General features: G+C 38.4%; 1 protein-coding gene across 1 annotated transcript; it reads right to left on the bottom strand.

The window, feature by feature from the left end:
* Window positions 1–2,596: 2,596 nt before the first annotated feature.
* On the bottom strand, window positions 2,597–22,289 carry znfx1 (zinc finger, NFX1-type containing 1). The gene is made up of 15 exons (XM_084128527.1): window positions 22,074–22,289; window positions 19,805–19,887; window positions 17,553–18,988; window positions 16,885–17,171; window positions 15,318–15,556; window positions 15,031–15,153; window positions 14,610–14,758; window positions 13,476–13,619; window positions 12,389–12,500; window positions 11,163–11,416; window positions 10,149–10,288; window positions 7,796–8,096; window positions 6,879–6,989; window positions 6,664–6,759; window positions 2,597–6,538 (listed from the first exon to the last, which is right to left on the bottom strand). Exons 2-15 carry the CDS (start codon window positions 19,866–19,868, stop codon window positions 4,079–4,081), a joined length of 5,916 nt encoding a protein of 1,971 aa, XP_083984653.1. The 5' UTR covers window positions 19,869–19,887; window positions 22,074–22,289; the 3' UTR covers window positions 2,597–4,078.
* Window positions 22,290–23,748: the final 1,459 nt, after the last annotated feature.

Genomic DNA, 23,748 nt, shown 5'->3' with positions numbered 1-23,748 from the left:
TAAATTACAACTTGTTCCTCACAGTGTGCCTTAATGCATCTTATTAAACTTGATTCTCACACTTTCTCATCTTGGAATTTTTCAAATTTGCTCCTCTCACAAAAAAGCATGTCGGTGCATGTTTTTCTTTTATATGCTTATTAAAAGCATGCTTTGCTGAGTCTGTAATTGGCAGTTGTTGTGCAAAACACATTGGCAGGACCGGTGCCAAAAAGAAGCGGAGGCACCAGAGAACTGGTCCACTCCAAATAAAAGACTTGCATTACAAGAACGTGAGCCAAAAGGGAAATCAGTTCAACAGGGAGTGAGGAATTAAGAAGCATATTATCAGTGGATGCAAGTCTATTTGAAGAAATATGGGCCTAGTTGTTTAACGGGAGATTGCACCATGATCAGTGGAAAAACAAACCCAATAAAAATGTGTGCTGCACATTTTACATTACAGAAGTGATCTGTTCTGGTTAATTATGTGAAACAACAATATAAGAATTCTGCCATCGAAAATCAAACCACATATTTCATCAGTGCATTATATCCAGTCGTGGATGAGATCTGTTTCGTAACGGATGAGTACAGATGCTTGAGTAGATTAGGTAAGTTATTGGTGTTTTTCTCATCAGGTTTGGAATGACAGAACCTCTTAAGCAGGTTCATCTTTTAGCCACTGTTTTCCTCCTTTACTGTTCCCATTTGTAATTACATGATTAAAAGTTTACGCAAATTTTCCATGTTTCATAAGGCACTCCGAAACTCGACTTATGATTACACCTCGTTACACGACAAACCTCCTTTTGAACATGAATCATTGACTGTTCAAAGGACTTATAATCCAACATTAATTAAAGTAGCCGTACTGCAGGACACAAAAGTGCCTGTCGCTGAAACACAGAGCAGAGAGTGAATAAGGCTTTCATACGCTTTTATGGCGAAGCTATAACCTTACCAGATCTATATTTACACATCCACATGCACATTATTTCATGAAAGCATATAGCTGGTCACCACAGGGCCCAATGAAATTTTAATCAGTTCTTTTCAACCAGGCAGGTTTGACAAATGCAACGTGGAAAACAGCCACAGATTTGATTCTTATAGCGTGCACACCAAACTAAATCCAACTGAGAACAATTTGTTTCAGATATTAATTATTTTTATTCAGTTTAAGTTTGCATTGACATTACAACAATAATCTTACAAACCTGTGATTGAGAAACCCTGACATAGGCTACATACCATGGTACTTTTTATTTATTTATTTATTTTAATGGTATTATTATGTCAAAACATCCAAATACCATGGTATTTTGTTATTCTCAGCACCTGGAATCATATTCAACAGGATTCAACAAGCCAGAATACTACTTTTCCCATCTACGGTACTGTAAAATATTTTTCCTCATTTGCATACTGAAGCACTTGAACCCTAATTACATTAGCACTCAGGGTTAGCATGTGCTCGGCTGTGTCTCTGTGAACCCCGCAGTCCAATCTGTGTGACACGATCCTCTCCATTAAACACGAACAATCATGCATAGATGCTCAAGCCCTCCTCCTCCCCCAATCATGCGTCAGACTCTGTCCTGTCCTAATCTGCCCTTGAATTCAAACTGAAAATAAAAGTCACATCCATAATGAGCAGATGAGTGTGAAGCCACTGAAAAATCGACTCGCTTTAACCCGTAACCTCACGCCAATTATGCATAAATCTGCCAGAATGCCTTGTTGATCAGTAGCAAATGTTCTACAGCTAAACTAATAAATTATATTAATACATTGATTCATTGAACATGTGTCTTTTATCATATTGCTGTTGCCACCATTGCACAAAAGCAATGAAGCACTGAGAGATGGATTTTTACCAGAGTTAAGGGATGTTCTTGAAGCATTAAACTAACGCAAAAGAAAATGACTGAAGAAATTGTCATTTTGCTTCACTTACTTTTTTTTTGGCCCTATAAAATCACAGCCCGTAAATACTGTCCCTCAAAAATATGCTTAAACTTGTGCTTGCTTTTCCTTTGCATCCTGACACAACAGATTTCGTTGTTGTTGTCGCTTCTCCACCCCACCCTACCCTTATTTTCTGTGCAGAAAATGCCGACTTTGCATTCGGGTTTACGTCGTTATGACAAGGTAACATTCATCACATAATAAACTGATGTAAGCTGCCGGGAAGTCGACCCAGCATCTCACGACTAGCCTCTCGTCTCACGTGACTTCTGGTAATTTAGGCTGAGAGCTCGGGTAATGCTTTATTATTAGCCAGATATCATTGGTGGATAAACCTGCTGAAGTTGGCAGAGACCAGTGTGTTTCTTGATGCAGGTCAAAGTCTGACCGTACATGAGAGAAACCACAGCTTGCATTATGGAGAGCACAAATGCATACTGACTTTGTCCCAACACAAGCTGGGAGAGTTGTTGACCAGTACACTGCTGCCACCTAGTGAAATTAAGCTTAGGACAAATGTTAGTACATACTTGAAACTAAAGCATGCAATAAAGCATGAGAATTTTGGTGTATTCACAATAAATCATGGCCTCAAGTGCCTTATTGCTTTTATGAAATGGTTAGTATTTAATAAAAAATACACACATTTTCATTAAAACATGATTTTATTAAGCATATTTATGATTAAGTGCTATTCTTCTGTGAGCATGCATGCAAGCTACAGGTAATTTCATTGGTTAGCATTGTGTATGTTAGCACATCTGGATCCAGGACATTTATAGTCATAGCCTAGAACACCATAATAACCAATCAGCATCTAGAACCACAAATATCTGCTTTATAAGACTATGCACTGACCTCCTTTATTAGGAGCATGAATATATTGCGCTTAAAACAAACTAACTTAATTACTGCAAAAAAAAAAAAAAAAAAGCTGATGCATTGAAATGTACAGAGCGTAATATTTCTAACCAGTGGCCGGTTGCATAAACTGCGTAGTCTAGTCTTACAAGTTACTCTTAATTTTTTTTCTTTAAGACAGGTCAGCTTTAATTTTCAGTTACATAAAAAGGTAGTTTGGTCTAATTCAGGCTAGTTCTTCAGACAGTCTTAATATAGTGGCTATGTTTATGCAGCTGGACCCTGGTTTAACTCACTATGCATGAAATGAGAGTTAAAATAGGCTTTGATGAGTAAGTTACTCATCAATTAGCAGACAGTAAAAATGATTTTGACTCTCATGTCACTTCTTTTAAATCTGACATGTCTTCTAAAGAAATTATTTGCATCTTCTAAGAAACGTTGTTCATGGAAAATATGCCATCATAATTTTAGCTGGGAGTGTTTTTCTCCACCAAATGAATATATGAGGATCATAACCAAGTGGAAGGAGCATTTCATCAAGGGATTGACTAGTTGCACGTACAGTAGTAGAACAACAACAAATATACCTACTACAAGAAAGGGTACAAAATCAATGTGAGGAAATAATGCACCCGTCACTCATTCTCCCTTCAGTGGCAAGCATGAGAAAAAGTTCACTTTAAACTCTCTTGCTAACTGTTAAATTACAATTTGCTCAGAAAAAAGGTGCAACCTGCTTACCTGGTTAAAAAACGCATTTCATCATTTGTGTTACTGGATTAAAACCCAACACCTATCTGCACACAGAAGACAACGATAGCCCCTTTCTCACAGAGTGTTGATCCCAGAAAATTACCATAGAATTGCTTAAGTGCCTTCTGTGTGAACGCAAACACATCCCAGGATTGATTCCGGAATGGGGACCAAGTAACATTTCTAGGATCAGTCCAGGAATGACCCTGTGTTGATAAAAGGCAGGACCAATGGCGTAAGGGGTGTGTCGTCACAATGACGTAGTTATCGTGCAACTCTTTGACCAGGGATTTTAAATGCACATCAATGTTCACGCTTCACATTAACAAAGAAGAAACTTTGTGTTCGTCAAGGAACAAAGGAAAGACGAAAAAATGTCTGCAAACCCGCCACATCCAGATTCCAGAAAATCACCAGCAGTATGAATGAACCAAAATCAAATCAAACGATCCTGGGACACATAATCAGTATATTTCTATGTGAATCTCTATGTGAAAGGGAGTTGAGAATTTCAATCGTCAAAGTTTATCAGGTTATAGTTTGCCATGTTGGCAGCATCTGACCAGGCAGCATGTTCTGCACCATCCATCTCAGACGCCACAGCGTTTCCCTGAAGGAGATTGTGATTAGTACCTCCAATAGCAGCGTCGCATTCTGGACATTTGCTTTCTACCATAGCACCCCCACAATCACCAATTGCATATACGTGTCCATTGGGACATTTGTACCAATGCCCTTTTTTCAAACCGATGGCTTTGAGTATCATCACCCTCTCTTCGTCAGTGATCCCTAGGCCGCTGCGTGGTAGTTTATCATCCAGCTCCGTGAACATTCTCTTGACTGAACGCTCTAGACTCTCAGAGAAAGGCAAGGTGTCCTCCAGGATCTCTCTCAACTGTTGGACCTTGGAGGCAAGAACGACGTCTGAAAGTTTCAATTGAGACATCTTGCAGCGCACGTTGAGCTCAGCCAGGTAGGAGAGTCTCTTCAATTCACGTTCGAGATCTGCAACCTGCTGGTCTGAAAACCTCTGACTTCGATCCATGAGAAATTTCAAAGCTTCTTCGACTTTGCGGGAGAACTTAAAATTGTCTAGTAGTGTCATATGTTCTGTCTGCATTTCTTTCAGTTTCCCAATGCTCTCGAGGAAGCTCATCAAGTTCTCGAGATGCCAAAGTTGTTGGAATGAAAGGTTGATTTCCTTTGTGTTGAGCTTCTCATCAAGGAAGGCGAACTCTTTGGGAAGATGATTCTTCAAGTTGTTCTGCTCAAACAGTTGCAGTCTTAGGTCTTCCTGCTGTTGCTTGATAATATGAGGCACACCATTGATCTTCTCCTTGACCATCTCGATGGCTGCCAGGCTGCGGTTGATGTGAGTGCCATACCGAAGGTTTCTACGGATGGGAGTGCGACACCTTGGACATTCCTTGAGTTTAATTGCCCTTTGATCCAATCCAGAACCTTGGTCTTCGTCGAGACTCATGTATTTATCCATTCCTTTGGTCTCAAACAAGTGCTTGCAATCTTCTAGCTGAATAAAATAAGCATCCGGTTCGTCTTCATCGCCGAAGAAGATCTCTGTGACCTCTTCCATGTGGCAAATGCGACACTTATTGGGACAAGGGTCTCCGCACAGGCCTATGCAACGATGTCCGCAGGGTAATTCTTTGTTACAGGGAACTACACACGGTGGCCGGTCGCACGGTTCGTGACACAGCTTGGTACAGCTGTAGTGAGGGCACTGCCATTCGCAGGGTTCGATGCAGCGGGCGCAAGGCTGTCCACAAGGCTTCTTACAGATGCTGTGGACGCAACGGTTCTGGCAAAATGAGGAACATGGTGGACAATCTCTGACACAGGGTTCCTGACACGGATGAGAACACACAAGGGTTTCTCTGCATTTGTGGGTGCATCCTTTATGCATGCGACCTTGATAGCAACCATGGCAAGTTCCTGGGCAAGTGTGGCCACATTTCAAGGTGGTGCCACATTTCGTTCTGCAGATTGGCTCCTTTTTGGGGTCCCTGGAAATATAGCATGGTTCTTCTTGGATGTGTCCACATTTTAGTTGCATCTGAACTCTTGTTATGCACTGAGAGGTGCAGGAGTCTCCACAAGTCGACTTGCATGGATGGCCGCATGGGAGGGTCTTTTGGCAATGCTCTTGACACGCAAATGTTTCAGGGTCTTGGTGGCAGGGCACCATTTGATTGTGCAGGCATGATGGTATTATCTTGTCTACGGGTACCCGGCATTTACCGCACTCTTGGTAACAGCGTTTCATGCATTTGTGGCCCAGTTCACACATCACCTTTGGACAGTCTTTCATGCACTTGTATTTCTTGTGCTCAGCATCGTATGGGTGGCACATACGGGTGCACACGTGGCCACAATCCAGGCGGTACTCGCAGGGCTGATCGCAACCACCCTCAGGGGCACCTTTGAAGTCATTCCCGCATGAAGCCTGGATCCGTTTCTCCGGATGGTTCTGACAGCTCAACGTCAAAGCAGTGCCCACTTGATCCTGCTCTTTCAGAGTGTGAATGATGTTGCTCCACAGTTTAACCGAGCTAAGCATGTCCATATCCCCAATACAATAAAGACCCATCTTAGCACGAGAGAGAGCAACACAGACTCGGTTTGATATGTTCAGGAAGCCGACCCTCCCCTGACGGTTGCTGCGCACCAGAGACAATATGATGATATCATTCTCCTCCCCTTGGTATTTGTCAACGACATGGACTTTGACGCCAGTAAATTCTGGAGAGGGCATGAGCTTACGCAGACAGTGAAGTTGTCCGGTGTAGGTTGTGAGAATAGTAATCTGGGAAGGTTTGTATTCCTGGTTAAGCAAGTACCGGCAAAGCTCAACAACAAAACGAGCTTCGTGAGGATTCTGGTGACTCCGTCCATCCTTAATCTCTTCCTCATTTTGAGAATGAGCCACAAAAAAGAGATTTGTCAGAAGCCCCTGTAGACCCAAAGATACAGGTGTCAAGTAGATTCATTTGAGTAATAGCCAAATAATTGTGATAAGTATAAATAATGACAGTGAGCATCTAAGGTTGTGCAATTATGTTCACTTATATTCCTTACCTTGACATTGTCATACTCCAGCACAGAGGGGTGGTTTTCCAGAGTATCATAGATATGAGGAGTCAATAGTCGAGCGATGCTTGGCCTCATGCGATGCTAGAAACAAACAAAATATAAAGAACAGGATTGTTGTTTTAGCACATGATTCACTAGAGGAATTATTGACATCTGTGAATATGTAACCCAGTGGCTGATGTGATGGTACAGTAACTAACCTGGTAGTTGAGGCGCACAAACGGGAAGTTCACTCTGACAAGCCTCTCAAACATCGACACTTCCAGATTGAAATTCTTGGCAAGATCGTACACTGTTGCGCTAGGCCTCAGCTGTGCAGGTTCAAATACAGAAAGAATAAGCATTTTGGTTTCTCACTACAGAAGCATTCACTGTTTACATTAACCCCGGGTTTCACAGACAATGCTTAAGTCTAAAATGCATGAGCTGTTTTAATTGAAAGCAACTTCCACTGATATATCTTAAAATGTGTCTCAAAATGCACACCAGTAATTTTCTTTTTCTACGGCATGTTTATAAAAGCTACTTAAATATCATAATTGAACAGGCTTAATCTAAGCCCAACCTGTGAAACCAAGCCTAACTGTTAAAATTAATACAATTTGTCATTAACATTTCGGTAACACTTTACAAAAAGGTTTTATTAGTTAGCATTAGTTAAGTACTTTAGTTAACATGAACTAAGAATGCATTTATTAATCTTAGTTAATATTCATTTCAACATTTACTAATACATTATTAAAATCAAATGTTGTATTTGCTAACATTAGTTAATGCACAGTGAACTAACATGAACAAACAATGAACAGCTGGATTTTTATTAACTAACATTAACAAAGATGAATAAATACTGTTACAAATGTATTGCTCATTGTTAGCTCCTGTTAGTTAATATATTAACTAATGTTAACAAATGTGACCTTATTGTAAAGTGTTAACAACATTTCTTTATGAGGTTCTCTGGGGAGTGCGTCAAAATAGTTTTCTAAAGAGTAAAGAGATTATTGATTATCATTCAATTATTGCATTTATATTTTGCTAGAAATTACACACTTATTTGGCGTAGAATATTTCCTGAATCATTGATAGTCCCAGTAATTTATCAAGTGGTGTGTACCTGCTGGTGATCTCCGATCAGTATGAGGTGCTGGCAGGCTTTGCTGAGGGTGGTGATGGTGTGCGCCTCCAACACCTCCGCCGCTTCCTCCACGATCACCAGTCTGGGCCGCAGCTCCTGAAGAGCCTGTCTGTATTTAGCCGCTCCTGTGGTGGTCATACCCACAACCAGAGCCTGCTGCAACACACACAGATCCTCACGACGGCGGATTTCATTCAGACGCTCCGCTGCGTCCTGATAGACCTGCTCAGCGTTCAGGGTTTTGGTGCGAAGATCAGTCCGATAGCGCAAAACCCAAAGACTGAAGGAGGAAACGAAGTTGTTATACCATGAATTTATTTTCCATTGGTTTCACATACAAGGCTTAAGCTAGTCCCTGACTAAAATGCATGTTTGAGCTGTTTTAACTGAAAACAACTTGATCGACAAAGGCCCGGTTTCACAGACAGGGCTTAGATTAAGCCAGGATTAGGCATTAGTTCAATTAGGGCATTTAAGTAGCTTTTGTAAATGTAGAAAGAAACAATACTGGTGTGCATCGTGAGACAAAACAATGTCACTGACATAAGCTACTTAAATGCCCAATTGACACTAAGGGCCCTATTTTAACGATCTGAAACGCAAGTATCAAACGCAAAACGCAAGTAACTTTGTGGGCGGATCTCGGGCGCTGTTGCTATTATACCGGCGGGATAAATGACTCTTGCGCCCGACGCAAATCTAAAATGTGTTGGTCTGAAGGAGCTTCATTACTCATAGGTGTGGTTTGGGCGTAACGTGAAATAAACCAATCAGAGCGTCATCTCACATTCCCTTTAAGAGCAGGCGCGCTTGTTCCATGGCGGATTGCTATTATAACGGCAGATTTGCCAGGAGCGGTTCACAGCCGAGGAGACCGACGTTCTCATCAGGGCCGTAAAACACAGAGAAGTGACATTGGGGATGGAGAAACACACCCAAATTAGCTTCGGTTAAACAGGCGTATAATAATTTGGGTAAATGTGTAAGCTAGATTTATGCCTATTTTTTCACATCTTCATGGACACAACAATAATTTCCCTTGTGTGTTAATATTATTCCTTGTAATTATGTATGATTTGCAAAAATGAAAACTGCTGCGTCTGTGTAGATGAGAGAATCAAAGTGTATGTGTGTTGTGCACACGCTACATTGATTATGGCCAAGCATGCGCCCTTAAAATAGCATCTGAATAACATGCGCAACGCGCCGCTGACTTTAGACGAGGTTTCTCCTGGTCTGTGGCGGAATTGTTTTCTAAACCTGCAAAATAGCACCAGGGAACGTTTGCGCCGGAACACGCCTCCTCTTTTCGCTGAACCGCCCCCGGGAGCGCAAGTTCATTCCCTAATTTACCGACGTGCGTCTGTGGAGGGAAAAGTCCGCTGTGCGTCGGGTGCAAAATAGGAATGATACATGCGTCGGTGTACAAAGTCAATTGCGCTGGGTGCAAGATAGGGCCCTAATGCCTAATCCTGGCTTAATCTAAGCCCTGTCTGTGAAACCGGGCATTTGAATCTTAGATTAAGATGTTAGTTCACTGGTGCACCTTAAACAAATTTGTGGTAGTGATGGGTTTCTAATTTTACGTCATACCTGAGTGTTCCTGGGTGAATATTTGAATAATAACATGAGCCGAGTGGAATAAAGAAAGTGATCAGCATGACTGATATTCAAACCGGTGAGCACGTGCTGCTTTGTTTACGGTGTGTATCTGCCGCCCACAGTGTCGGTTTCCCTTTTTCAGTGACGAATATAAACAAATATATCTGCAGAAATAGACCCTGCCTTAAGACAATGCAGAAATGATTGATTCAACTCGGTCATTTCTGTCATGATGGCTCTTTTCCATAACTCGTGATGAACGAACGACTCGGACCCGAAGACTCAGGAGGTGAACTAATCATTTCTCTTCAGCCTATGTGAATTGACAAAAGAACAACTCGGATCGGGATGTGAGGAGAGATAAACTAACAGAGTGTGTAGCCTGAAGACCCAGCTAAGCAATTAATGAATCATTTATTTTTCTCATAATTTGGTCTTGGCCTGCATTATAGTTTTTTTCTTATTCTAAATGTGATCAACGTTTGCATAAGTTGATGTGTTGGGGAATTTGGTTATTAACATGTAACATTTTAATTATATTCTGCTGAAATGAACGAAATTACTTGGAAAAAGATTTGTTCATTTTACTGAAGGAGACTCAAAGATCTGAGTCAGTAAAAATGATCCGAACTTCCCTTCAGTGATTTGTGGGTAGATGCTGCCATCTCGTGGAGTGTGTGTGTGTGTGTGTGTGTGTGTGTGTGTGTGTGTGTGTGTGTGTGTGTCTTACCGATACAGTCTCCATTTGTCTTTCAGATTCAGGCTCCACACATCGCTGATTTGCCTTTCTTGTTCCTCACTCATGGCTGAAGTCTTCCTCAGCTCTTTTCGAGCCATTTGCTTCATTTTTTTCTTCTGGTGGCCTTGCACCTGAACACGCATGAACAGAACAGTAGCACTGAGGTCATCAAAACACACATACACACACATGCTGAACAGTACAATACAGGTGACACTCGAAAAATTTGAATATCGTGCAAAAGTTCATTTATTTCAGTAATTCAACTTAAAAGGTGAAACTAATATATTATATAGACTCATTACATGCAAAGTGAAATATTTCAAGCCTTTATTTGTTATAATTTTGATGATTATGGCTTATAGCATATGAAAACCCCAAATTCAAAATCAGAATATTGTGAAAAGGTTTTCATAGCTGTAAACCATAATCATCAAAATTATAATAAAGGCTTGAAATATCTCACTTTGCATGTAATGAGTCTATATAATATATTAGTTTAAACTTTTAAGTTGAATTACTGAAATAAATGAACTTTTGCACGATATTCAAATTTTTCGAGTGTTACCTGTACATTTACAATAAGTATTTGTAGAAAATGTTGAATACACACACGCATGGCTTAAATGATTATATAAAAAATAATATTTAATATAATATGATATAAATGATTAAATAATGCAGTAACACTTTACAATAAGGTTCATTAGTTAACATTAGTTAATGTATTAACTAACATGAACTAACAATGAGCAATACATTTGTTACAGTATTTATTAATCTTTGTTAATGTTAGTTAATAAAAATACAGCTGATCGTGTTAGTTCACAGTGCATTAACTAACATTAACAAATACAACCTTTGATTTTAATAACGTATTAGTAAATGTTGAAATTGATATTTAGTAAGATTAATAAATGTTAAAGAAGTATTGTTCATTCTTAGTTCATGTTAACTAATGAACCTTATTGTCAAGTGTTATCAATAATGCATGAATATTCATACCTGCCATTGCGCAGCCTGAGCCTGGCTCTGGTTGTGACTCGGGTCTGGTTGAGGTTCAGTATCATTCAGGTTCAAAGACAACATCAAGTCAGCCATGTCAGCGATGCTTTTCTCATCCCGTTTCTGTTTCTGGTGGTCTTTATCCCGATGATCTGAATCCAGCAATATCCTCTCTGCCTGGAGCAGTTCGGCCTCTTCTTCTATATCGATCAGCTCCTCGTCCTCCAGTTGTGCCTCGTTTTCATCTGCCGCCTCTGAGGAAGAAAGAGAGAGAGAGTTTGTAATGCTGAATTTGGAGTTGTATTACAGAAACTTAATATCTTCAGATTTGAAAAGTTTTATTTCCTATGTGAAATTTACCATGGTTACTATACAGATAGAATATGATGTTTCTGTAATAAATGACTGTTTATGGAGGATGTTGCTTAAAATGGTAACACTTTACAATAAGGTTCATTAGTTAACATTAACTAACATGCACTAACCATGAGCAACACATTTGTTACAGTATTTATTAATCTTTGTTAATGTTAGATAATAAAAATACAGCTGTTCATTGTTTGTGCATGTTAGTTCACAGTGCACGATTTTAATACAGTATTGGTAAATGTTGAAATTAACATTAACAAAGATTACTAAATGCTGTATAAGTGCAGTTCATTATTAGTTCATGCTAACTAATGACTAATGTTAACTAATGAGCCTTATTGTAAAGTGTTACACCCTTAAAACATTACAAGTAGTTAAACGAGCTCAAACACACTCTGGATGCGTTCATTGACCACAACAAATCTGTTATGTGTCCTGATCCCAAATATTTTGTGCTTTATCAGCATGCAGAAGTAAAAAGATGTAGATGTGCTTAGTCATGAAATCCGAAACCCTCTCATCTGTGAAATCTGATCGCAAGTGTTCAGAGGCACATTTGCAGGTTTAACCAGCAGAGGGCCATGATGAGCTGTATAATTAATGTCTATTCATTTCTATTTCAACTTGAACACTTTGTCTTATGAGTAGTTTGGCAGTTTTTGCATTTAATACCTAATAATAATAAATACTGCATCTCAGTGGTGAGGGGAAATCATTGTGCATTAAAGAATGAAGAAAATGCCATTGAAAAGCCATTCCTTTATTAAAAAAAAGCATGTGGTGATTTATTTGACCTCATATATAATATAAAAAGATAAATTGTTGTCGACGTTGTGTTTGGTTTGTTAGACTCTCACCTCCTCCAAATGTTAGTTGTGGCCCCTGCAAGAAAATATTGGACCCGATGCCGAGCCACTCTGCTATCATTGAAGGCTTCTTCTTCCCCACGCTCTCAAAGCCATCATACACCTAACACAGACATTATGAATATTACTGTGAGTAAAAACCTATGTGCATATTACAAGTCACATGATTATATGGCTTGATGTTTAAGCCTGTAAAGCCTAACATATGACATAACAGTCTAATATTTTGAAATGGAACAGTTTATTGAACCTTTAGACAAAACATAGGAGGGAAAATACCTAAATTTGAGGTAATTTTGCATAAAATTTTAGGCCCAAACTGAGCAAAAATATGCAATTTAGTGCAGATGCTGAAATTTATATGCCACAAAATTGAGATGAAATTCTAATAGATCTTTCTACCAGTATAGCAGACTACTTACATAAAAGGATATAAATATCAGTCGTCACTCTATATCTGCCAATAATATGTCTTAGTAAGATGATATTTAAATGCTTAGTTTATTATCAAAGCCTGTAGTTTTAAAATACATATTGAAATGCAATACAATGATGATTGAGAGATGAACAAATAAACCTTGCTCAAAAGCCTGATGATCATATTTGATACTCATGTTTTTTATAATAAATAATATATGGATAATCATGTAACTCATGTTGCTTCAGTCCAGTAAGTGTTCATCTTGAAATATTACTAACAATTTAAAAGTGAATCTTACGTTTACTTCTAAAAAAAAATACGTTAACAGACTAAAAATCTGTCAAGATTTCACAGCATGAGCTGAAGGACGTTTGTACAATTATACTAAAAGGATTTTTACTGGCTAAAAAAAGCATGAACGATCAATCAGATGACAGAAGGACTGTAGTAGATTGTGTGCAACAGGTTTTACAGCAAAGTTTTGATCATTTAGAAGCCTTAGAAACTGGCTATAAATATGACACAGTAGACATTACAGGGTTAAGCAGGGTCCAAAACTGCTTCTGTATAAAGTATATATGGATGGCATGTTTGGCAGCTGAGCTAGTTTCAGCCCGGTGTGTGTGTGTGTGTGTGCGTGTGTGTAGACAGACTCACTGGCTGTAGACACAGACTGTCCCAGTGCTCAGCAGAGATGTATCTTTCCAGAAAGTCTTCTCTGAGAACGCCACGCAAACTGCACTCGAGCTGAGCGGTCTGTCTCTTTAAGTCCTCCTCTGCCGCCTCCATCTGTGTGTAGATCTGAGCACACACAGCACAACTCATTAGAAATATCATTCATATATTATGAGACACAATGGCACATAATTGTTTTCAGATAACTTTTGGACTATGCAAGACATAAAAACACCCTAACAAATCTGCATATTATAATACAAGTTATGCACATGCATGACAGCACGACCACACATTTAATTGACATAAATGACATTAATTAGATTATTAATGAGAAATAATTGTTACATATTTTGCTTTCTTTAGGAACAGTTTATGCAAATATCTAAAAACAATTCTCATTTGAAAAAAAAAGTGTTTACAGCAACATTAAAAAAACTAAATTATTTTTATTCTACTGACAGTCCTAAGAAATAATAGAATAGTATAATAAAATAAAATAAACTAACTATTTTTATTCTACTGACAGTCCTAAGAAATAATAGACTTGTATAATATAATAAAATTAAATAAAATAATCCAATTATTTATATTCTACTGGCAGTCCTAAGAAATAATAGTATAATAAAATAAAATAAATATTTTATTCTACTGACAGTCCTTTTAAATAATAGACTAGTAGTTTAATCAAATAAAGCAATTATTTTTATTTTATTTGCAGTCCTAAGAAAAAATAGACTAGTATAATAAAATAAATTAATAAAATAGAATAAAATAAAAATTATTTTTATTCTACTGACAGTCCTAAGAAATAATAGACTAATATAATCAAATAAATTAATAAAATAGAATAAAATAATTATTTTTATTCTACTGACAGTCCTAAGAAATAATAGACTACTATAATAAAATAAAGCAATTATTTTTATTCTAATGACAGTCCTAAGAAATAATAGACTAATATAATAAAATAAATTAATTAAATAAAATAAAGCAATTATGTTTATTATACTGACAGTCCTAAGAAATAAGGGACCAATATAATACAATAAAATAATAAGAAAACACAGAAATGTCACAATGAAATAGGAGTTATGTCCATGATAAGCGGCTCACCTCATGATGGGCTTTCCTCAGGTGCGGTGGCAAACTTTTCCGGAAGTTTGGACCCCGGGTCAGCTCCCTCAGACCGAAACTCTTCAGAGTTTCACTATTACTCCGTCCTCCAACTCTTACAATGCCCTTCTTTAAGAAGCCATGGATGCCTGGGACACAAGTTGTGAAATATCTCATAATGTCATACATGAAGCTGTAGAGTTTTACTGTTCACACTTTTACTGTGTTAGTGTGAAATGAGTAGCCATTACAGTTTAAATGCTTAAAACAAAAAATCACTTCTGAGACACATGACATGTGAGAAAGAGCTTTCCATTTAATCTAATAGTAGGCTCAAAGATCTCAAATCAAGTTTTTGTCCATGCTATCACCCAAAAATCAGCCTCACGCTCTTATAAATACCATATCAATAAAATGTTACCTTCTAGAAACTGGTCAAGAGCATGATTGGTATAGCAGACCACCAGCATAGGGCAATCCCGTGACCAGGCCTCATGATTCTCCAGCAAAGCCTGAGCGATCTTTAGTCCAACATGAGTCTTCCCTGCGAAGAAGAAAACAAACAGGATCTTCAAAACCATTGTCAGATATCTGTGTAGCTCAGAAGTAGGTTGCATCTATAATGTTAAAATTTACTTTTTTTTGTGAATATGCAACTTGACCCCAAGAGTAATCAGACTGTATACCAGCATTGGTTAAAACAGTCACCTGTGCCTGGTGGTCCCTGTATGATGGCCAGTTCACTGGTTAAGGCCAGTTTCAGTGCTTGAAGTTGGCTTTCATCGAGACCCATTGTTTCCTCATCGGGCCAGGCGTGTTGGGTCAGGGGGTTGAAGGGTGGGATCTTCTTCTGTCCTTCTGCCGTAATGCACGACAGATCGTATGACCTTCCCTCCACCCGAAGATAAGCTGGAGGATCTACATTTGTGTTGCACTCCACTATGTACCTAAAACAACACACGTTTACATTACCAACGTTAACAATTTAAAAATGTGTGGTGTTTACCAAGTCAAGCAACACTATTACTTTTGTTCAGACCTGGAACGTATAATAATATGACTTGGCTGTAGGGGTGTGCGATATTGACAAAAAAGGATATCTCAATATTTTAATAAAGCCTTTTTTTTCAACCTAATTAAAGGTATGCATCATCTTTTGTGTCAAATTCTTACATTTAATCAAATTCAATTGTAATAATAAGACACAATAGGGCTTTTATCAACCAAATTAAATCAGTATCAACTATATGAATCTTTGCAATGCAGAGGAAACACAGAAGCTGCATCTGAAGTGGCATTTAGATGCATTTATACAGGCTGTTTAATGCAGTTCAGAGGGACATGAATGCATTTAGCCTGCAGTTACAAATGCATAAATAATGTTTTGATGTTTTAAACATAAAATGTTGAATATTGATATTTTTAATTGAAAAGATGTTTGAATTGTGAAATTAAAACCAACGAGTAGGTGGCAGAAAGTCACTGTTAATGAGTCAATGAGATTGAACCGATTCATTTAAACGGCTGATTCATTCAGGAACAAAGCATTTGACTGTCTTAATGAGTGAGTCATTGAATCATTCATTCAAACGATTCATTCCGAGATGCAATCCTCAGAGATGCAAAACAGTCCTGTGGCTTTTTTGGAATTATTTTTGTTGGCAAAATAAAGCAAAAGCAGGCAATATTGTGTCTAAAATGTAAGTTACTTAATATAAACTTTTTGTTTATTGAACTGTTGTATAAAATCAATATCACATTTGTAATATTAATGCTGATTTTGGAGAGAAAAAATGACACACTGTGTGTGATTACTGACTGACTATATTAAATTATATAAATATAAAAGACATACAGAGGTATTTTTGCCCCTTATCTTGAATATTGGGGGTGTTCAAAATGCATTTTAATAGACTAAATCACTTTAATAGACTAAAGTGTGCACTTTAAATGCTCAAGCGCACTAGTCTAACCTACTAGACTACATCACATAGTATGTATGCATGCACTCTCTAAATATGTTTTTGTAAAATGAGGGACATACTCGATAATGTCAGATCGCACATCATTAAAATAACAATCACGATATTATCGTAGACGATATACAGTATATTGCACACCCCTACTTGTCAGTGAGCTCTTTTGACTTGAAACCACCTAGAAACCTCCAGAACACAACACTCTAAAAACCATTCAGAACACCTTACAAACAAAATAGCAACCACCCACAGAGTTTTGCACAAGTGAACAAGACGTACACTTCAAACCTGCATACCTTTGAAAGGGAACATCATTTTCGTCTTCCTCCTGGAGACCTTCTAGGACGTATCGGTAGGCCTCAAAGTAAGCCGTGGTCTCGACCATCAGGAAGGAGTCAGAGGGCTGAACCGTGGCCATTCTGGCCCTGCTTTCAGAAGTAAAAGAGAGATTCACCAGTCCATGCCTTAGAAACTTTGGGTCCCGATCGGCCACAGTGGCAAATAGGAAGGTTTCGAAGTTGTCCATGGAGAGACACACAAGGGATCCGTAAATAAGACGTTTCGAATTTTCCCACCGGACAAACTGTAAGAGAAGTTGCAATGTAATAACAAACTGTTAGAAGGAACAATGGTGAGAGAACGTGATTAGGATTACAGAGGACATTAAGTTCTCTCGGACAATATTCAATGCAATTCACATTTATTTGTATAGCGCTTTTCACAATAGACATCGTTTCAAAGCAGCTTTACAGAAAATTTAAGTCCACATTACAATTTAGAGTGTTCTGTTATCAAAGGTAACTGTCTAAGTTATGCATTTCAGAAATGCATATATACAAAATCACAGTTAGCGAAAAATGTATTAATTTAAACAATGTAATAATTTAAGGCAGAAATAATGAGCTCATTGAAGTAATGAATACTTGTTTGAAAAGAATACACTAGAAAAGAAGCTCGTCATTACCTTAAGAGGCTGTGGGTCAAACTGCACTTTGTAGGAGATTCCCGTTGATGTGCAGAGCGGCAGCATCACTCGGGTGTCAGTGTAGACTCTGATGTCATCAAAACGCCTCTTTTTGATTGGTACCCCATCAATGTTATCATCGCGCTGGATCCTCAGGAGCTCCTTGACGCCCTCTCGCAGTGGCCTCACGAAATCTTCACGCAGAAGTCGGAAGTGTGTGTCCAGATAGATGCGAGCATTAGGGAAGCTTTGAGACATTATGTTGGGTCTCAGGAAAGGCCTCTCGTCTAAGTGGAACTCATCATAGGTTGGATAGATGCTCATCGTCCTGAAGTCTTCCTCCCCAGGTGGAGCATCTTCATCAGCTGCTAGGAAGGAGTAGTTATCTGTCCGCAAGGTGCCTTCCCTTGATTTCTCTTGGAGATGGTCCACCACACCCTGCACCCTCTCCAAGTCCTCATCAGTGCTGTCGAGAATATCCACACCTGAGGCACGCAACTGGTTGACGGCTGGTTTCAGAAGAGCCACCAACATTGACACAGATTGGACAGAGCTGTGTGGAAACATGTTGAGAACATCGGAGAGAAGGCTGATGATGTTGCTCAAGTGTTGGGGATACTGATCCCTTCGAGCTTGCATGTGATCTGACATCATTCCAGTCACATGATAGGGCAAGATGTTACGGAAAAACGGCGAGTCCTTGAAGATGCGAGCCAAATGCATGACGTTCTTGCGGTCGATTCGAGACTGGAAGGCCTTGCAGAGAACCTGACAGATCAGCTGCACCAAGTCGCTTCTCATTGGATCTTCCTCAAGCAGATTCTTAAGCCCACTGCTAGATGAAAGGGTGATGGCCACCTCGGACGCTTCTTTCTCCAGTAGACCTTCGAGCGTTTTATACCCCAGTTTGCGTACATCAGGTGTGCCGTCTCTCCCTCTTCCTCTTCCTCTCCCTCTCCCAAAACCTCCTCTACCTCTCATAGCTTCTTCTCTTCCTCTTTGAGGTTCTTCACCTTGTGGACTGGCTCTTAAGTCAGTCATGCTTCTACTGGCTCGTCGGTGGCGTGTGTCTTCAGGATGGTTCACAGGAGCCGGAAAAGGATAGGGATTGAGAAGAGTTTGTTGAGGGAACCCATTAACAGGTCTCCCAAATGCTCGTAAAGGTGAAGATGCATTTGTTGGGCGTCCTCTTATCACAGGGGGGCGGTGGAGATGTGGTTGGTTTTCTCCTCTCCACGGTCCTCGACCTCTTCCATCTCCTCCTCTTCCTCCTCCTCTTCCTCCTCCCTCGCCTCGGCCACCTCCTCTTCCATCTCCTCGACCTCTTCCATCTCCTCTTCCTCCTCCTCTTCCTCCTCCCTCGCCTCGGCCACCTCCTCTTCCTCTTGTTCGATTGGGTGACCTACTTGCTTGTCTTTGACCAGGCACAGAACCATCTGTTAAAATAAAATTATGGTGTATAATTAATGAGGATGTACAATGACCCCAAAAAAGTCACAGTTTGGATTTAAATAGGCAAACGCTTAAGAGTCAATGATTGAATCATTATTGCAGTGATTAGGCTATTATGTTTCTAGCATGTTATATGTTTGGCAACAGTTCTTCTAACCCTAATTGATGGAGTGTGTAGATTTTCATTTCTTAAACAAACATGTAGGAAGACACATCATGACCATATTCCAGGATGATAATGCCAAGATTCATCAGACTCAGATTGTGAAAGAATGGTTGGGAAGAGCATGAAGAATCATTTTCACACATGAATGAGTCCAGACCTTAAATTCATTGAAAGTGTTTGGGATGTGCTGGAGGAGACTTTACAGAGTGCTGGACTCTTGCATTGTCAATACAAGACCTTGACCAAAAATTGATGCACCTCTTGCTGGAAATAAATGTTGTGATGTTATTTCCATCAAGAGGTGCATCAATTTTTGATCAAAACCTTCATGCTCCCTCAAACCATTCTTTCAGTTTGAGTCTGATGAATCTTGACATTATCATCCTGGAATATGGCCATGATGTGTCTTCCTACATGTTTGTTTAAGAAATGAAAAGCTACACACTCCATCAATTAGGGTTAGAAGAACTGTTGCCAAACATATAACATGCTAGAAACAAAATAACCACTGCAATAATGAGCCAATCATTGACCCTTAAGCATTTGCCTGTGTAAATCCGAACAGCAGTTTTTTTTTTTTTTGCTTGGCATTGTATGTTGACAAGTTAAAACGAGGGAATGTAAAGATCTATACCTCTTCTTTGTGGGCCACTGAAGCCTCCTCTTCCTCTTTGTTGTCCTCCTCTTGGATTGACCATTATACAGCTGTTAATATCTCTGCAAGGCGATTATACCAACAGATTATACCAGAGGTGGACAGTAACAAAGTACATTTACTTGAGTACTGTACTTAAGTACACTTTTTGAGTATCTGTACTTTACTTGAGTATTATTTTTTCTGGAAACTTTTTACAATAACTTCCCTACATTTGAAAGACAAATATTGTACTTTTTACTCCACAACAATTCTGTCAAAGTCCTTGAGTAGAAAGACGTCAGTCAGGGGATGATTGTGGTTTTAGGGGCTGCATTTTGTTTGGAAATGAAAGTCGGGTTGATGTCAGAACCCGACGTTGGGTTGAAAAGGAAAATGACGTCAGAAACCAACATCTGTCGGGTTCTGACATCAACCCAACTTTCATTTCCAACCGCAATACAACTTCTGTAACGCTGGAGATTAACATCAATCTGACGTTGGATTCTGACATCAACCCGACTTTCATTTCCAAACAAAATAAACAAACCTGATTTTCATTTTCAACGTTGGGTTTGGTCTTCTAAATGCGAATTTTGTCATTGTTTTGGAGTACACTAGCTTATAGATAACAGTAACACTAGCTTATAGATAACAGTAACACTAGCTTATAGATAACAGTAAGGCTAACATATTCATACTAAAAGCCAAAGGTCTTCTGTGAAGACCCCTCCAATTCTTTCACTGCTATGCTTTACCTCTGGCTGAAAGCCTGGATCTAATGCAATGACTTCCATATATTTTACAGCTTTTCCTCAGTCTCTTGGTACATTTCTTGAATCATCCTTAACATTTTCAAACCAATAAGTGCAGTAGTAGTAATATAGCTTTTTAATGCCATGTCAGAATCTGAGGCTATCTACATGACAAAAACTGAGTTACAAAAATACAAAAGTTGCATGAATACAATAAAAATAATAAAAACAAAACAAAAGGAAAGGAAAAACAAAACAGCAAGAATGTTATACTATAACATATGATAAAAAATTCTGAAACCTTTTCTTTTAAAATCTCACTAAACAAGTCCTTAAGTGAGCTAACTTCATAAAAATGTTGTCTATTTGCATTAAAAGTGGAACAGTCCAATAAAATGTTTAATGGAAAGTGGGGTCTTGCATAGAGTTGGTTATTTGCCTTTAAGCAAAAATGCATGAGTCTCCCAATAAGTGCATTTCTTTAAACAATTTGTACAAACAGCACCATACAATGGATTACCCATGAAAACTAACTTGTTCAAAATCCTTAGTTAATCTCTCAAAAGTAAATATTTATCCCAATGAATGTGTGTCAGTGCATGCATCAGAATGAAAAGTCCTTGTGTCATTGTTCACAAATAAGATATCAAGATCAAAATGCTTTTTCATGTTGTCAATAAGCACACTGTTTGTCAGTATTTCCTGATTTAAACTATATGGCATATAAATATAATGTATTTTTTTATCTATATTACACATCGCAATTGATCATGTAGGAAACAGCAGATGAATTTGCAACTTGTTAAAAAAAATAGAATTTGCTTTTATGATGTGCCAAAAGTGACAAGAGGATGTGGTTAAACAAGCAGTTTTGAGAATTTCAATTGTGATCTGAGAAACAATAATTATCATCATAATTTCTCTCTCATTCAAGACACACACACACGTGACTACATGACTAATCTCTGAAATCTTGCTTTTAGTGAGCTTAGTAAAATACAGCTGATGTCTGAACCTGATCAATTATTCATATCAGTTTCATTTCTCGCTAAGGTAACTAGCCTGTATTTAGACTACAGAACCTAATATAACACATGTATGTGTATATCTATCTATCTATCTATCTATCTATCTATCTATCTATATATATAGAGAGAGAGAGAGAGAGAGAGAGAGAGAGAGAGAGAGAGAGAGAGAGAGAGAGAGAGAGAGAGAGAGAGATATGCTATTAATAACATAATAATATGCTTTTAGAAATATAATTTTCTCAAATGCTTTATTAAAATTTTACTTTTTATATTGTAGAATGACTATTATTCGCGGAAAAAAAAATCAAATAATACATTTACAATAAAATGACTGCGTACTAGTCAACTACCGGAAATGAACAGGCTAAAAACACAACAGGCTAAAACTATTCTCTTTAGCGGCCGGCAGCAAATGACAATAGATATAACATATACATAATAGTATAAACAAAGCGATTCTTATCTAATATGATCTGAAGCACTCACCTGGTTCTGATGTTTTCAGCATTAGAGCGTCTTCCATCTGTCAGTGTCTTTTATGCTGGTCTAGTTTCGTTTCTCCCAGTTATGGGCGGATCAGATCAGCCGGTTTCACTGAGTCAGAACTGAAAGTGATGAACGAAAAACAGACATCCGTTGCCGTGGTGAGATATACAGACTGGGGCTAAAGCGGAGACCGGGGTTAGTTGTCACATGGGATATACCTCAGTGGCTAGAGGTTTCGAAAAAAAGATCAACAAAATAAACGAGAACACGCTGACATACACTGTTATGCAATGCGCGCGCGCGCACAAACACACACACACGTCTGGTTTACTATCTTTGCGGGGACTTTAACTAGACGTAATAATTTTTATCCTGTACAAACTGTATATTCTCTCCTCCCGACCCATCACAGAAAACTCAAAAAAAAAAAAAAAAAAAAAAACTCATTCTGTATGATTTATAAGCTTTCATGGGGACCTCAATTTAAGACCTTCATTTCACAAAACCGAAACCTATTTGGAGACAATGTTGTGGCTTGAATGCAAATCAGTGGGTTAGATGCAAAGCACAAACAGAGGAAGCCAAATACAGGTAAACCCTTAGAGAACAAGCAAGGCCTGCTAATAATCTATGAATAATAATTCAACAACACTAATACACAACTAACGTGGCCAATAAGCAGAGGAATACCCACTAGAAATGTGCAAAACTCATGCAAACACGACCTGCTGTAATACATGATATACTGTGGACAGACTAGCTCTAACCAATATTTGAACAAATGGAGGTACAGCAAGACTTGTCCTGTTTATTATTGAGAAAACTCCTCTCAACTTTCACCGTCTTGTTTGTTCATCAAACAGTGAATAATTTCTGACTGACTCCACCTGAAAACTTTGACCCGACTGAAGCTTCATGTTCATTTATAAATACAGCTTGCAAACATCTAGAACTAGATGCAATTTCCAATTTAGCAACATAGACTAATAACATTAGACAATAATATTGTCATATTAAACCCAGTGTGATTTCATCATAATTCTACAGATACTGCTAAGTGCCCTTAAAGGGGTCATATAATGTCATTTTTGTACAAGCTAATATGATTCTTTAGGGTCTAAATTAAAAGTTTGTAATATACTTCAATTAAAAATTCTCTTATTAGTATTAGTATTGTAAGAAATCACTCATTTTACCTGGTCAAAAGCAGCTCTGTTTTCAGCACGCCGTTTCAGTGCATGTGTCTTTAAATGATAATGAGCTTTGCTGACCCCGCCCCTCTGTTCTGTGCGTACACCGTTTAAAATAATAATACAAAAACCATAACGCGTTGTTCATTATAAACGTGAGATTATGAATTATATTGAGAACGTCGTAGAAAACATGCCATAGTACCCTGAGTGTAAAAATAGCCACATTCATCGTGAAGCGTGCAAGCTATTTGCAAAGATTAATATAAAGATTAATATAAAGGTCAATAAAACGTTACACTCACTTGTTCTTCTGGAGGTTCAGCAGGAACACGAATAGTTGGTAATGATCCTTTTTTCAGGAGCAGCTTCTTAGCAAAAACAGCTTTATACTGACCCTCGTTTGTAAAGCAGTCTCGAGTCTGGTGAAATGATTCGCGCAAACATGACAGCATTGACGTTGATCGTGGGGAATATTCCCTTCG

This window comes from Abramis brama (genome assembly GCF_963993115.1).
Source record: "Abramis brama genome assembly, chromosome: 11".
NCBI lineage: Eukaryota > Metazoa > Chordata > Actinopteri > Cypriniformes > Leuciscidae > Abramis > Abramis brama.
Note: the sequence above shows the minus strand (reverse complement) of the source record. Positions and strands in the feature narration are given on the sequence as shown.

Bases quoted from the DNA above. Each gene is read 5' to 3' on its own strand.
- znfx1 (XM_084128527.1), bottom strand. From the start codon at position 19,868: ATGGTCAATCCAAGAGGAGGACAACAAAGAGGAAGAGGAGGCTTCAGT. The intron at 12,501-13,475 runs GTGAGTCTGTCT...TGTCTGTGTTAG, and splicing joins ACAGTCTGTGTCTACAGCCA to GTGTATGATGGCTTTGAGAG. The intron at 10,289-11,162 runs GTATGAATATTC...ATGCGTGTTCAG, and splicing joins CTCAGGCTGCGCAATGGCAG to GTGCAAGGCCACCAGAAGAA.